Source organism: Pelophylax lessonae (genome assembly GCF_965119305.1).
Source record: "Pelophylax lessonae genome assembly, chromosome: 2".
NCBI classification, from domain to species: domain Eukaryota; kingdom Metazoa; phylum Chordata; class Amphibia; order Anura; family Ranidae; genus Pelophylax; species Pelophylax lessonae.
In genome coordinates, this window is record NC_138769.1 from 386,412,834 (window position 1) to 386,428,623 (window position 15,790).

A 15,790-nucleotide genomic window follows, 5' to 3' on the forward strand; every position below is an offset into this window, starting at 1 on the left:
TGCTGGCCACCCAGTGGTGAGACTTTAGCTATGCTGATAAAATGTTATGAAGCAATTGCTGGGCAGACTACATACAGTAGCTACTGTAAATTCTACACCATCAAGTGGCCAGCAACCCCTGGAACATACACACCTCTAAAGGGTGCCCAAAGATGTGTTCCTTCACTCTGGTTCAGATGAAAAAGCCTTGACTGGGGGTTCCCACTAAGAGCAGAATGTGAACAGAAAACCTAAAATTTAAAAAAAAAATAGAAAAAACACAGCATGAGGCCACCCCCAATCCATACCAGGCCCTTTGGGTCTGGTATTGATTTTAGGGGGGACCCTATGCCAAAAAAATTGATGTGAGATCCATCCCCAAAATCCATATCAGACCCTTATCTGAGCATGCAGCCTGGAAGGCCAGGAAAGGGGTCGATGAGCTTACGCCCCCCTCTCCTGAATGATATCAGGCCATATGCACTCAATATGGGGGGAACTTTGCCAGAGCCCCCCCCCCACCTTGGCAAAGCACTATGTCCTCATGTCATATAAATGAGGACAAGAGCCTCTTCCTCATACCCCTGGCCCGGTGGTTGGGTGATGTGGTTGAAATCTGGAAGCACCCCATATGACTAAGTATGGGGTTCAAAGTAATCATTCACAAAAAAGTGACAAGTATAAATAAACACAAAACACAATTTTTGAGAGATCCTTCATTTAAAAAAGTCACCCGATGTAGGTCTATCGTCAGTCACGTCAATCATGACAAATGACAGCCGCCAACCCACACACAGTAAAACTGCTCTTGTTGCCAACACCAAATTATATTGGAGCTTCTTCCCGCAGCTAAAGTAAACAAAGGGACATGTTCATATATGGTCAATGATGTCAAAAGTGGGCGAGATTGCCCAGTGATGTCACAGGGACCCTACCCCTTTGTTTACTGGAGAACTGGCAACGTCAATTGTCCCCACTGCTGAAGTAAACAAAGGGGCGGGGGTCACCCAGTGACATCACTGAGTGCCCTGCCAACTTATGACATCATTGACTAGATATGGAACTGTCCAAATCTAGTCAATGACATCATAAGCAGGCGGGAAAACTGGCATTGTCATTTGGTGCCGGCCAGCTACAGAAGCAGTCAGGTTGGGTTGGCAGCCATTTTTTTTTTTTTTTTTTAATAGGGCATTAGGTCCCCCCCAAAATCCGTAACAGACCTAAAGGTCAGCTCTTTTGTTTACACTCTGCTGTTAGTGGGGAATTCCCCTTGACAGTAGGGATGAGTCCTGGTTTTTAAGAACACCAGTGGGCAGATGTAAATTGATGTGAACTGAAAACTATAAAACAAACTGCTTTTTCTGTGTAAATACAGCAACTATGAGTTAGTGATTAATGTGATGTATTTATATGTACTGAATTTGATGTTAGTACTCCTTTAAAGAAATATCCTCTGTCAGGGGAAAAGACAGAGGAAATAATAGGAAAAAACTAAATTAATACCCGCGCTGGTAGATCAGCTGAATATGTGAGTCAATAAATATGTAAAATGTATAAATTATATAAAAAATTATTATATATACAAAGTGCATAAATGGTATGCAGCAGCTGCAACACTAAGCAAATCTTAGGATAATATTAAAAACCAAAATTAAGCAGCGCTAGCGTTAGTGATAATATACATCATGTGAAATAATTATAATCAATTCATCAGAGCAAACTAAAATGTGAATAAATATTATGAATAAAAAAGTCCTTAATCGTGATCCAAATAAAGTGCTCAGGTGCTGAAGGTTATATAAAAGTGCTTCAAAGTGATAGGTGACCCCTCTCGGTTCCCCACTCACCAAATTGCCAGAATTTTTGAGCCTTGAAATTATATTGCACATAAGCCCTCTTTGCCAGGATCTCAAAGGTGTTTCTCCATATCAGTGTTAATTTTGGCAGCAAATTTCAATTTAGTTTTAGTCTTAGTCTTAGGACTAAAATGGCATTTTAGTTTTAGTCCCATTTTAGTCTTCTGCAAGTGTTTTAGTTTTAGTCGTATTTAGTCGACTAAAACTCCAGTATATTTTAGTCGACTAAAACACCCTACATTTTAGTCGACTAAAACTCATTTTAGTCATCTATAATCAAATGGGTGTAGTTCAATTGTAATTTGTAATGCATTATTTAAGCATTTCTCTACAATTTCCAAACTCATTATATACTACTGCTGGTCCTGGAGTGAAAAATCTAATATGTTATTATTTATGCTTTGAGCATGCACCAGTGTTAATTTTTAGCAGCAAATTTCGATTTAGTTTTAGTTATAGTCTTTTGACTAAAATGCCATTTTAGTTTCATTCGTATTTTAGTCTTAAGACTAAAATGCCATTTTAGTTTTAGTCGTATTTTAGTCATCTGAATTGTGTTAGTCGACTAAAACGTTTTAGTCGGTTTTAGTCGACGAAATTAACACTGCTCCATATAACCTTGGATAAGGGTAGGTGTAGATCCGCCTTCGTATCCACCGTTAAAATATAGAAAGGCCATACATAGTGAAGTATGTTTAAACTATTTATTATGCTTCACAAGCCAAAAACATACTTACAAACATAAATTAGTGTAAGCGCATATACAAATTGCCTCGTGTAGGCAGCGCTTGGCGTGCGTTCCACGACCAGGAAGTGCCTGACCGGAAGTGACGTTCCGTCTCGTCCGTAACCGGAAATTACATCTTTTAACGCGTTTCGCCGTCCTCCACAGCGTTTTCAAAGACATCACTTCCTGTTTACGGACTCTATTTATATTGTTGCCATACCACTCGTCATATCTGGATTTAGGCAAAGAGGGCTTATGTGCAATATAATTTCAAGGCTCAAAAATTCTGGCAATTTGGGGAGTGGGGAACCGAGAGGGGTCACCTATCACTTTGAAGCACTTTGTATAACCTTCAGCACCTGAGCACTTTATTTGGATCACGATTAAGAACTTTTTTATTCATAATATTTATTCACATTTTAGTTTGCTCTGATGAATTGATTATATTTATTTCACATGATGTATATTATCACTAATGCTAGCGCTGCTTAATTTTGGTTTTTAATAAGAGGAAATAATAGGGTGTCTTTAAGACCTTGGCAGTGGAACTTGCCATGGAGTTTTGTACAGCAAGCAAATGCTACACCAAGCTCAGTTTTTCAGCTATTCTTTGAGCAAAGTGAACTCCTCTTATATTCCTAAAGAGATTCTATGAGCGGGCAGATGATATAAAACTTCGGCTTCCAGTAGTGGAATGTTCATAGGAATACACAGAAAACTCTCTAAAGCAGGTGGCTCTGGGGATGCAGTATTAAAGCCAAGTCTTGTTTATGGGCTAGGAGATAATAAGGCTCCAGAAATCTGTAAAGATTGGTAGGGAATCACAGCTTGACCCCCAAGCCAGCTCAGAAAAAAAAAATCAATATTTTTTTTTCTTCATATTTTTCATGTTTATAATGAAAATATTGTTTATGCTGTAGGTAGCAGGAACCCAATATTTACACAGTGTTGTTGGACCAACGATCAATCGTATCTTTGAAGAGAAAAAATATATTGAACTGGATCCTAGTAAAGTAGAGATTAAAGAAGCTGGGTAAGTGTGGATACTTTATTAATATCTAATATTATTTAGTTAAAACTAAGTTAAAACTGAACTCCAGGGAAAACAAAAGTCCTCCCTTGCAGTGGGGCTGCCTCAAAGTGCAAGGGTTAAATGCTCATTTAGGTCTAGACTCTAGAGCAGGGATACCCAAACTACGGCCCTCCAGTTGTGCAGGAACTACAATTCCCATCATGCCTAGTCATGTATGTGAATGTCAATGCCTCATGGGATTTGTAGATCTGCAACAGCTGCAGGGCCGTAGTTTGGGAATCCCTGCTCTAGAGTATTGTTAAAAGCACATTTACTGACCCACTCATCTGCTCCTGCAGGTTACCTACACACTTCCAGACCAGTCCCCCTAGCCTCTTATCCCCATGCTTTGGCAGTTGCAGGTGCTCTGACATCATCAAATTTATTGCACGGCCCATAGCCAGGTATTGGACCTGAGGACGCCTAGGGACAGTCTACTACTGGAGCATACAGTATGGGTAGTAGAGGAAAATGCTGGCTGCTGTGGAACCAAGGGATCAGGTATGTAAAACTGCTTTTTCTGGTACACCAGATGTATATCAGCATTTAACCCTTGCAGGCAGCCTCTCTGCAGGAAGAATTTTTCTATTCCCCAGAGATAGGATTTAGTAATATGTGTTTTAATGAATTATATTATGCACTGTGAATATAATTTAATGAAGACAAAACATTTATCAGCTTTCTAAATCCTGAAGCAGGTGATACTTATGGGCAGTCTTGTACATTACAGCATTTTTAAACAAAGAGCAGCTGCATGCAAGCATTGCACTTTACAAACTTCAGCATTTCCATGTTTCCCTTGTGTATTCCCCATCTGAAAAATGTGGCCGAGCCAGATGGTTTACTGCTGAACCACAGCTGTCATTAGAGTTGGGGGAGAGCTCCATGATCACTGACAGGAGCACAGGCCAGGCAAGAGGTGAAAATTTGCTCCTCTACAATAAAAAAAAAATAAAATTAGGTTTTGTGTGGAGTTCTGCTTTAACTAAAATGTAGCTTATTGCAGTTTATTCAAGGAATAATAATGGCACAGTGTTCACATAAATGGTACACTGAACCGAGGCTGAACATTTGACCTTCCGGTGTTCCTTTTGTCCACATGAAACAATTTTAGACATACCAGAAGTGTATCACATAAGGAACTAGGATGTCAGAAAATCGAAAAGAGGAGGAAGTAAATGCCTAGAACTAATGATTTTCACATCCTTTTTAAGTGCATGACTTTAGACTGCATAAACATGTATTTCTCTATCGTTCATTGACGGACGCAGTTCTCTCTGATTCATATCAGTAGAGGACGCACACGACAGGGTCTAGGCTGATGTTGCAGTGTTCCTATTTGGCCGACAGCCCCCCTACCCTGGTGGCGTGGGGTCCTGTCAAGAGATGGCGCCCGCCTGAACGCTGCGACATCAGCCTAGACCCTGTCGTGTGCGTCCTCTACTGATATGAATCAGAGAGAACTGCGTCTGTCAATGAACTTAAGATGCGATGGACTATCCATCCTTTCTCCCTTTCTTCAACATTTCTCTTACCCCTCATCTTTTCCCTCCTTTTATATCAATATCCATTAACCTAAAGGATCACCCCCTCCCTTTACAGATCAGGAGTTAGGAGGGCTGCATTAGCCATTGTGTAAAATATCCTAAGCAGAAGGGGGGACAGTTCTACATACTTCACTAACAGATCCAGGGCTGCTTGCCCTCTGCTCCTAAAGTCTATTATGTCACCAGAGTCCTTTTTACCTCTAAAAGGATCAGACAAAACAGTAATATTCCCCTGTGTTCAAGGGTAATGTAATGGTGATAGGTATATCACAGGTACTTGGTTGTTTCAGTGCAAGCACAGGCTTTGCTGCCCTCTAGGGGTCAGGGGAAAAACCCCAATGGAACACTGTAAAACAAAAAAAGAGAGAGCTTGCCAGCCTTGTGCATTACCGAAGTGGTATTGTTAATAGTATGTAGCAATATTTTCAGGCTTTGGGCCTGATATGGTTCTGCCATCGTTACCGGTAACACTTCCAACACATTTAAGTTGAAAACCCAAGTGTGAGAACTGAGACAATGACCATTCCGGCATCTTTGGTTTGTTTTGTTTATTTTGTAATAGGGATGGGAGCAGGGAATAAGTGGGATACTCCTCTGGCTCAACTAGGTTCAACTGGGACACTGTACAGAAAAATTCCTGTTAGCGATGTCTTGACGCCAGCTGAATGCCGGCCAATGCTCCCTGGCGCTTGAAGATTCTGTTCTGCCGAGCTGAAAAAGCAACCGTGCTGAATGCTTTTTTCTTGTCAGTCTTTACACAGGAAACGGAGGGGTACCTGACCATGACTGTATGGTTAGTAGTAATACACAGGACTTGCCACTATGGCTAACAGAGGGTGAAATCAGGGAAAGGCTGGATAAACTTAACACAAACAAATCACCAGGCCCGGATGGCGTACATCCGAGAGTACTCAAAGAACTCAGTAAGGTTATATCTAGACCACTGTTCCTGATCTTTGCTGACAGTATTAGGACAGGAGATGTACCAGGGGATTGGAAGAAAGCTAACGTGATTCCGATATTCAAAAAGGGACAGAGGCATATCCCGGGAAATTATAGGTCTGTCAGTTTGACATCAATAGTATGTAAACTTCTGGAGGGGATGATAAGGGACTATATCGTAGAGTTTGCTAAAGACAACAACATCATCAGCAGTAATCAGCACGGGTTTACAAGTGGGCATTCTTGTCAAACCAATCTCTTAACGTTCTACGAGGAGGTGAGCTGTGAGCTAGATAGCGGCAGACCAGTGGATGTGGTGTACTTGGATTTCGCTAAGGCGTTTGATACAGTTCCCCACAAGCGCTTAATTTATAAAATAAGGTCTGCAGGTATCGACATCAGGGTTTGCTCTTGGATACGGAACTGGCTAAAAGGGCATGTCCAAAGGGTGGTAATAAACAGCGCATACTCAGACTGGTCTGAGGTAGTAAGCGGGGTGCCCCAGGGCTCAGTCCTGGGACCGACCTTGTTCAATTTATTCATAAACAGCATTGAGGTTGGGATCAGTAGTTCGTTATCAGTTTTTGCAGATGACACAAAATTGGCCAGGGCAATAACTGCACAGCATGAAGCAGATATCCTACAGAATGACCTGGACAAAATAACGGAGTGGTCAACGACATGGCAAATGAGGTTTAATGTGGAGAAGTGTAAGGTTTTGCACTTGGGGACTAAAAACATAAAAGCACAATACATGTTAGGAGGGAAACCCTTGGGGGAATCAAAAATGGAGAAGGATCTGGGAGTCTTGGTTGATGATAGATTAGGCAATAGCATGCAATGTCAAGCGGCAGCTGCCAAAGCCAGCAGAATATTAGCATGCATAAAGAAAGGGATGTATTCCAGAGATAAGACTATAATCCTTCCACTTTATAAAACTCTGGTCCGACCGCATCTGGAGTATTCTGTCCAGTTCTGGTCGCCAGTCCTCAGGAGGGATGTGCTGGAGCTGGAGAGAGTCCAGAGAAGGGCAACTAAACTGATTAGGGGATTGGAGGACCTTAATTATGAAGAGCGTCTGCAATCGCTTGATTTATTCTCCCTGGAGAAGAGACGCCTGAGGGGGGACATGATAGCAATTTATAAATATCTCAATGGGGATCTCAGCATAGAAAAAAAGCTGTTCAGTTGAAGGGATTGCATGAGGACTAGAGGGCATACAATGCGATTGGAGGAGAAGCGTTTTAACCTCAGGCAACGTGGGGGGTTCTTTACTGTTAGGGCTACAAGATTGTGGAATTCTCTACCACAAGAGGTGGTTTCTGCGGGAAGTATGGTGGCTTTCAAAAGACTCTTAGACGTACATCTCAAGGATCAGAACATTCAGGGCTATGTGAGATGATTACGGCCACACACACATACACAGGTTGAACTGGATGGACTATTGTCTTTATTCAACCTCACCTACTATGTAACTATGTAATAAATAAAGTAAAATAATCAGCGCTCAAATCCTTTAGTGCGATGAACCACTCTTTCTATGTAAAACCAGCAAAAAGGGTATATATAAATATTAATAATGCCAATGCATAAAGGTAGGACAATCCAAGACTAATAAATATTATCTGTGTAGATATACAAATAAAACCAGGATGATAAATAGATAAAATATTCAATGATCAAAGGTGTCTAAAAAACGCGAAATATTTACGAAGGAAGCAAAACTCTGGGAGTTGATCACAGTAAAAATATAGGTGTATAAAATCTCAACGTGATAAGTCACAAAGACTTAGTGACAAAAAAATCAATAAATGAATCAATAAATGAATGAAGGTGACAGGTAATAAAATAATTAACTTATCAAAAATACATATAATAATATTCCTTGTATCAGTATCAATCCTAAATTAATAAAGTGATGAAATCCAAGTGGCATTAAAAATTCAACAATGGTGATTAGTTACTTAAAACCGAAACACATATATTTATAAATAAAAGAAATATCGGTGAATGAGGAAAGTGCTAGAGTGCTATAAAAAGTGTATCAAAGTCCATTCAATTCTTGAAGGATATCTTGACAGTGGTTAAGGTGCTGGGTGCTCAAAAAAATAAGACAATCGAGTGAATAGAGGAGTGATATCAAACTTCCAATCACAGCAAGGTGCGTGTGCAGGTGAGCTAGTAATCCAACACTAAGTGCAATGGCCGTTCACCTCCATATCACTCAAAAAGAGCGTTTTAAAGATGCAATCTTAACTCCTCTCAGATATCTCAATCCTCTCCAATCAGATTTGCCTCCAACATTAATGGCTTTACATTCGGGAAGGAGCATATACTGTTTCCAGCTTAAGAATATGCCGATCTCCTTGTTTATTCAACGATTGATCTAATAGTTGCTCAGACAAAAGGAAGCTCTCATCGTGCAGTATATTCGGGTAAAGTTTATTTAACAAATGTACAGGTCACTTACTAGAATGCAGAAAGTTCAAAGCAGAGTACAGTCAAAAACAGCCGCCGATGTGGTCCGCTCCGATGCTTCCGGTCTCGGCCGAAGACCGGAAGTGACGTCAATACGGCTGTTTTTGACTGTACTCTGCTTTGAACTTTCTGCATTCTAGTAAGTGACCTGTACATTTGTTAAATAAACTTTACCCGAATATACTGCACGATGAGAGCTTCCTTTTGTCTGAGCAACTATTAGATCAATCGTTGGATAAACAAGGAGATCGGCATATTCTTAAGCTGGAAACAGTATATGCTCCTTCCCGAATGTAAAGCCATTAATGTTGGAGGCAAATCTGATTGGAGAGGATTGAGATATCTGAGAGGAGTTGAGATTGCATCTTTAAAACGCTCTTTTTGAGTGATATGGAGGTGAGCGGCCATTTCACTTAGTGTTGAATTGCTAGCTCACCTGCACACGCACCTTGCTGTGATTGGAAGTTTGATATCACTCCTCTATTCACTCGAATGTCTTATTTTTTTGAGCACCCAGCACCTTAACCACTGTCAATATATCCTTCAAGAATTGAATGGACTTTGATACACTTTTTATAGCACTCTAGCACTTTCCTCATTCACCGATATTTCTTTTATTTATAAATATATGTGTTTCGGTTTTAAGTAACTAATCACCATTGTTGAATTTTTAATGCCACTTGGATTTCATCACTTTATTAATTTAGGATTGATACAAGGAATATTATTATATGTATTTTTGATAAGTTAATTATTTTATTACCTGTCACCTTCATTCATTTATTGATTCATTTATTGATTTTTTTGTCACTAAGTCTTTGTGACTTATCACGTTGAGATTTTATACACCTATATTTTTACTGTGATCAACTCCCAGAGTTTTGCTTCCTTCGTAAACATTTCGCGTTTTTTAGACACCTTTGATCATTGAATATTTTATCTATTTATCATCCTGGTTTTATTTGTATATCTACACAGATCATATTTATTGGTCTTGGATTGTCCTACCTTTATGCATTGGCATTATTAATATTTATATATACCCTTTTTGCTGGTTTTACATAGAAAGAGTGGTTCATCGCACTAAAGGATTTGAGCGCTGATTATTTTACTTTATTTATTGCTGAAATACGTGGTGACACTGTTTAATTGGCTGCTCTTTCTTGTGGTGTTCCACGACCGCCTGGAGTTTGTTGCTTGTTGTCCTTAGGGACGTCGTATACCCTATTTTAGCGCATAAGTTTACCATCTAAATTCCATATGTAACTCAGTAACTGTGCTGAAACTTCGACTTTAATCCTCAGATTAACTCAGAAGATCCAGGACTGTAAGACATTTGACTCCTGACACTCTGTTTAGCTCAAAAGTCTTGTGAACAGCTCCCTCCAGCCCTTCACTGACTGAGGTAGCTCCTTGTAACTGCTTGTGCCACGTTCTGGTCTCTTGCTCTTGCAATGTTTCCTGGGAGAGTGAGGTCTGGAATTCTCTCAACATATGTATCACAGAACTCCAGTTTCTGGGCTAAGTCCCCCCTCTCCAGGGCTTCCTTGGCCTCCTTATCAATAATTACTGGCACATCAGGACCCGGGGAGCTGCTCCCAGCTTCCGACCCCCAGTCCCACTCTGTTTCATCCGTGGATCCCCAGTCATCGATCCCCTCTACAATTGAACAGTATTTGTACTGAAAAGATGGGGACCCGATGGGTACAGGGCATGCTTCACCCTCACCACTAGTGCTGGTGGGTGAGGCCTGAGTAACTGCAGACTTCAGGCTGCCGGATGCTGATAGGGGTGGATCCTGCCATTGCTGCTTAGGTAGATACATCCTCCGGCCACCCTCTGGTCACCAATGCTGGCATGGATCCCCTCCCAAGGGAGCTCTGCGACCGAGTTCCCCTCCCACATATTGAAGGCCCACCGACTGCTGGCAAGGCCTCTAACTGCATCATCAGATGCAACATGCCCCTCCCTCCTCTGTGGAGGAACTTGGATTCAGTCTTGGTCACCTCCTGTGTGAGGCCTGATTCCCATGTAACACATAGCTTCTTGGGTCGGCCCTCACTCTTTTCCACCCAAAGTAGCAGATAACCACACTGTCCACACTGGACCCACGCTTGTACTCTTAACGTGACAGTGGCAAATTGAGGACATACCACTCCTAGGAACTCCTGGCCACCTCCTGTGCACAGCGCAAGTCCGCCGTCCGGCACCATCCAGAAACCGGTGTCCCAGACTAGGGACGGATTGGGCTGGTGGATCTGCTCTGGATTCTGCCTGGCAGAGTCTTCACCCATGGTGGCAGTGATAGCGGGTACAGTCTTCGTCTCGCTCACAAACTACATGCTCCTCTATCCTACACACCCGAAGGAGAGGATATTAATAGGGTCCCCTTGGTCACTCCTGATTGGCTGGATGTTCCTGCTGTCTCCACCCTGTCACGGAACCATGAACCAGACGTACAACAACAGATAAGTGAAAATAAGACAGCTTTATTGAAAAACAAGCTATAAAGCAAAAGTCCAAACGGATGGCGAAACCGATGCAGAGTCTTTGCGAAGCCAGGGGTCAGGAACCAGCAGGGTAGTCAGACGAAGCCAGGATCAGGAACCAACAGGGTAGTCAGACGAAGCCAGGATCAGGAACCAACAGGGTAGTCAGACGAAGCCAGGAACAGGAACCAGAAGTAGCAGCAGTCTTAGTAGCATGTGAACACAGGAGGACCAAGCAGGGAACTGAAGCCACAGACCTCCTATATATATGAGCTAGGCATCCAGCTCCTCCCAGTGGGAAGGAGGAGCCGCAGGGTGGGAGGCTACAAGAAACCCAGAAACCAAGATGGCCGCCAGCACATGTCAAACGAAGGAGAACAGCAAGAAGGTAAGACCATGACAGTACCTCCCCCTCAAGGGCCCCTCCTCCGCGGAGTAAAGAACGGTTTCTGAGGGAAGCGTGCGTGGAAGGCTCGGAGCAAGGCAGGAGCATGGACATCTGCGGAGGGAACCCAGGAACGCTCCTCTGGACCATAACCACGCCAATGAACCAAAAACTGCACCCGACCGCGGACCAGGCGTGAGTCCAGGATATTGCTCACCTCATACTCCTCACGATTGCCCACTCGGACCGGACGAGGCCGAGGAACCGAGGAAGTGAAACGATTACACACCAGAGGCTTCAACAGGGAGACATGAAACACATTGGAGATCCGCATGCCAGGAGGAAGCGCAAGGGCATAGGCTACCGGGTTTACCCTGCGAAGCACTCGGAAGGGACCAACAAAGCGAGGCGCCAGCTTGGGAGTGGGCACTCGAAGGTTGAGGTTGCGGGTGGACAACCATACACGGTCTCCGGCCTGGTAGGAAGGAGCAGGCGCTCGTCTGCGATCAGCCTGGAGTCTCTGGCGCTGCGCAGAGACCTCAAGGGACCTCTGGATCTGTACCCAAGAAGCACGTAGGACGGAAAGGTGATCCTCCACAGCCGGAATATCCTGGGGAGAGAATACCTCCGGTAACACGGCAGGTTGGAACCCATAGTTGGCCATGAACGGAGACGTCCCAGAGGAAGAGTTCACCGCCGTGTTCCTGGCAAACTCAGCCCAAGGCAGGAGGTCAACCCAATTGTCTTGGTGATCGGAGACATAGCAACGAAGGAATTGCTCCAAGGCCTGATTGGATCGTTCTGCGGCCCCATTGGACTGAGGGTGGTAGGCCGAGGAGAAGGAGAGATGAATCCCCAACTGGGAGCAAAAGGCGCGCCAGAACCTGGACACAAACTGACTCCCCCGATCCGACACAATCTCCTTGGGTAAACCGTGCAACCGGAAGACCTCCCTGGCAAAAATCGTGGCCAACTCCTGTGCAGAGGGTAACTTCTTGAGAGGAACACAGTGACACATTTTGGAAAACCGATCCACAATCATGAGAATGACCGTATGGCCTCGGGATGCAGGGAGGTCCACAATGAAATCCATCCCCAGGTGTGACCATGGGCGCTCCCCGGTGGCTAAGGGTTGCAGAAGGCCCAACGGAAGGTGCCGAGGGGACTTACTCTGGGCACAAACGGAGCATGCCGCTACATATGCGGCGATGTCGGAACGTAGGGAAGGCCACCAGAACAGACGTGAAACAGCCCAGGACAGCTGATTCTTTCCAGGATGCCCCGCGGTCTTGGAGTTATGGTAGGTTCGCAACAACCGAGTGCGCAACTCCTCAGGCACAAAACATCTGCCGTTGGGTCTCCCAGAGGGAGCACCAGATTGAGCCGCCAAAATCTGCTCACCCAGGGGAGAGGTCAGGCTGGTGCGAATGGCAGCCAGGATCTGATTCGGAGGTATGACCGAAGTCGGAATCGACTCCTCCCTGGACAGGTCGGAGTACTGCCGTGATAAGGCATCAGCCCTGATGTTCTTGGAACCGGGTAGGTAGGAGACCACGTAATTAAAACGTGACAAGAACAGAGCCCATCTGGCCTGACGTGGTGTCAATCTCTTGGCCTCAGAGAGGTAGGTCAGATTCTTGTGGTCCGTCAGGATGAGGACCGGAACCACCGAACCCTCGAGCAAGTGCCTCCATTCTTTAAGAGCCTGCACGATGGCCAATAACTCCCTGTCACCAATCTGGTAGTTGCACTCCGCGGAAGACAGTTTCCGGGAGTAAAACCCACAAGGAAGCAGAGGACCCTCTGGTGTTCTACGCTGAGACAGAAGGGCGCCTACTCCCGTCTCAGACGCGTCCACCTCGAGGACAAAGGGCAACCCAGGGTTGGGATGCGACAGAATCGGAGCCGACACAAAGGCGGACTTTAGAGCCTCAAAAGCTCGGATGGCCTCGGGCGGCCAGACCTGGGAATTACTGCCCTTCCTGGTCAGATCCGTGAGAGGCTTGGCTAGCATGGAAAAGTCCCTGATGAACTTCCGATAATAATTGGCGAAGCCCAAAAAGCGCTGCAGGGAGCGAAGACCACTGGGCTGGGGCCACTGTAAGACAGCCGAAACCTTCTCAGGATCCATGGAGAACCCCTCAGCGGAAATGATGTAACCTAAGAAGGTTACCTGGGATCGGTGAAATTCGCATTTCTCAAGCTTACCGAACAGCTTGTTCTCTCGTAACCGTTGCAACACTCGTTTGACATCCAGAATGTGGGTCTCCATGGACTCAGAATATACCAAGATGTCATCCAGGTAGACCACCACACACTGCTGCAACAGGTCACGGAAAACATCGTTGATGAATTCCTGAAAGACTGCGGGCGCATTGCACAGCCCAAAGGGCATAACCAAGGATTCATAATGACCGGTCCTGGTGTTAAACGCGGTCTTCCACTCATCGCCCGCCTTGATCCTTACGAGGTTATATGCCGCCCTCAGGTCGAGTTTGGTAAAGACCGTGGCCCCTTTAAGGCGATCGAACAGCTCGGAAATCAAGGGTATCGGGTAAGCGTTCTTGATCGTGATGCGATTGAGACCCCTGTAATCGATGCAAGGCCTCAACTCACCGCCCTTCTTTTTCACAAAGAAAAATCCAGCCCCTGCCGGGGACGAGGATTTGCGAATGTGGCCACGTGAAAGCGCCTCCCTCACGTACTCCTCCATGGCCTCATTCTCCGCTACCGACAGTGGATAGACTTTGCCACGAGGAGGAACGGCACCAGATTGTAACTCGATGGCACAATCGTATGGGCGGTGCGGAGGTAGGGCAACCGCGCGCACCTTATCGAATACATCCCGGTACTCCTCGTATTCAGGGGGCAACAGAGAGTCCGAGGAAGTACACAGCAACTTGACAGGCCCATGGATGCAACTAGTCCCACACTGCGGTGACCACGAGAGGATCTCGGCCGATCTCCAATCGAAAATCGGATTATGCTTCTGGAGCCAGGGGTACCCCAAGACCACCGAGTAGTGTGGAGACGAAATAACCTGGAAGCAGACCGACTCTCTGTGGACGGCACCAATGGCTAACCCCACTGGAAGGGTCTCATGAGTCACGTGAGGCGGCAGAAGGGGTCTGCCGTCTATCGCCTCAAGAGCCAGAGGAGAACCTCGAGCCTGCAGAGGAATGGAATTGGCGGCAGCGAACACACTATCAATGAACAAACCACCAGCACCAGAGTCCACCAACGCCTGGGTCGTCACCGAGCCCCCGACCCAGGAAAGGACAACAGTGATCAGTGGTTTGTCAACACGGGAAACCGGGGACGAGGAGACTCCACCCAAGATCTGCCCCCGACAGGATCTCAGGTGCGAGCGTTTCCCTGGACGGTTCGGACATGCCAACCGAAAATGCCCACCGAGACCACAGTACATGCATCGGCCCTCGCGTCTCCGGAGTACCCTCTCCCCCTCGGACAGGCGAGCAAACCCCAGCTGCATGGGTTCACCCCCAGACAAGTCATCCCCAGGAGGCGTGGGAGGAGAGGGAGGCACGGGTGGGACAACAAAGGTAGGCGCCAATCTGTTAGGAGGCCTCCGCAGACTCTCCTTAAAGGAAGGTCTCTCCCTGAGTCTGGTGTCAATCAAAATCAGGAAAGAAATAAGAGACTCGAGCTCCACTGGTAGGTCCTTAGCTGCAACCTCATCCTTCAAGGCATCCGAGAGACCATGAGAGAAAGCAGCGACCAGAGCCTCATTATTCCAGCCCACCTCTGCTGCCAGGGTACGAAACTCAATGGCGTATTCAGCTACGGATCGTGAACCCTGTCTGATGGACATAAGGAGCTTCGCAGCAGAGGCAGCACGAGCCGGCACATCGAATACCTTCCGAAGAGAAGCAACAAAACCGGAAAACTCGGCAACCACCGGATTGTTGTTCTCCCATAAAGGGCTGGCCCAGGCCAAGGCCTTGTCCGAGAGCAGCGAGATTAAGAAGCCCACCTTTGATCTCTCAGTAGGAAAGGCATGTGGCAGCAACTCGAAATAAATGCCCACCTGGTTAAGGAAACCTCGGCACTGAGTTGGCTCTCCCCCAAAGCGCTGTGGAAGGGGGGCAGAACCGGACATACCCCGAAACACCGCGGGCGCAACAACAGGTGTCGGGGTAGACTCTGGCGCAACAACCGGAGCGGCAGTAGGAGCGGACCCAGGAGCGACAACCGACCCATCGGCAACGGGAGCGAAATGAACCGTGCGTTCAAGCAGGGTTTGCAACGCCACGGCGAACTGACCCAACAGGTGATCCTGCTGATCAAGTCTGGC

General features: G+C 45.7%; 1 protein-coding gene across 2 annotated transcripts in view; it reads left to right on the forward strand.

Moving 5' to 3' along the window:
• LOC309547738 (ras GTPase-activating protein 4-like) overlaps positions 1-15,790 on the forward strand; it is a 227,785-nt gene that overhangs the window by 161,795 nt on the left and 50,200 nt on the right. For both annotated transcript variants that reach the window (XM_082247716.1, XM_082247715.1), the window contains exon 12: positions 3,483-3,595. In XM_082247716.1, coding sequence (XP_082103842.1) covers positions 3,483-3,595 — 113 coding nt within the window. The remainder of the gene's footprint in view (positions 1-3,482; positions 3,596-15,790) is intronic.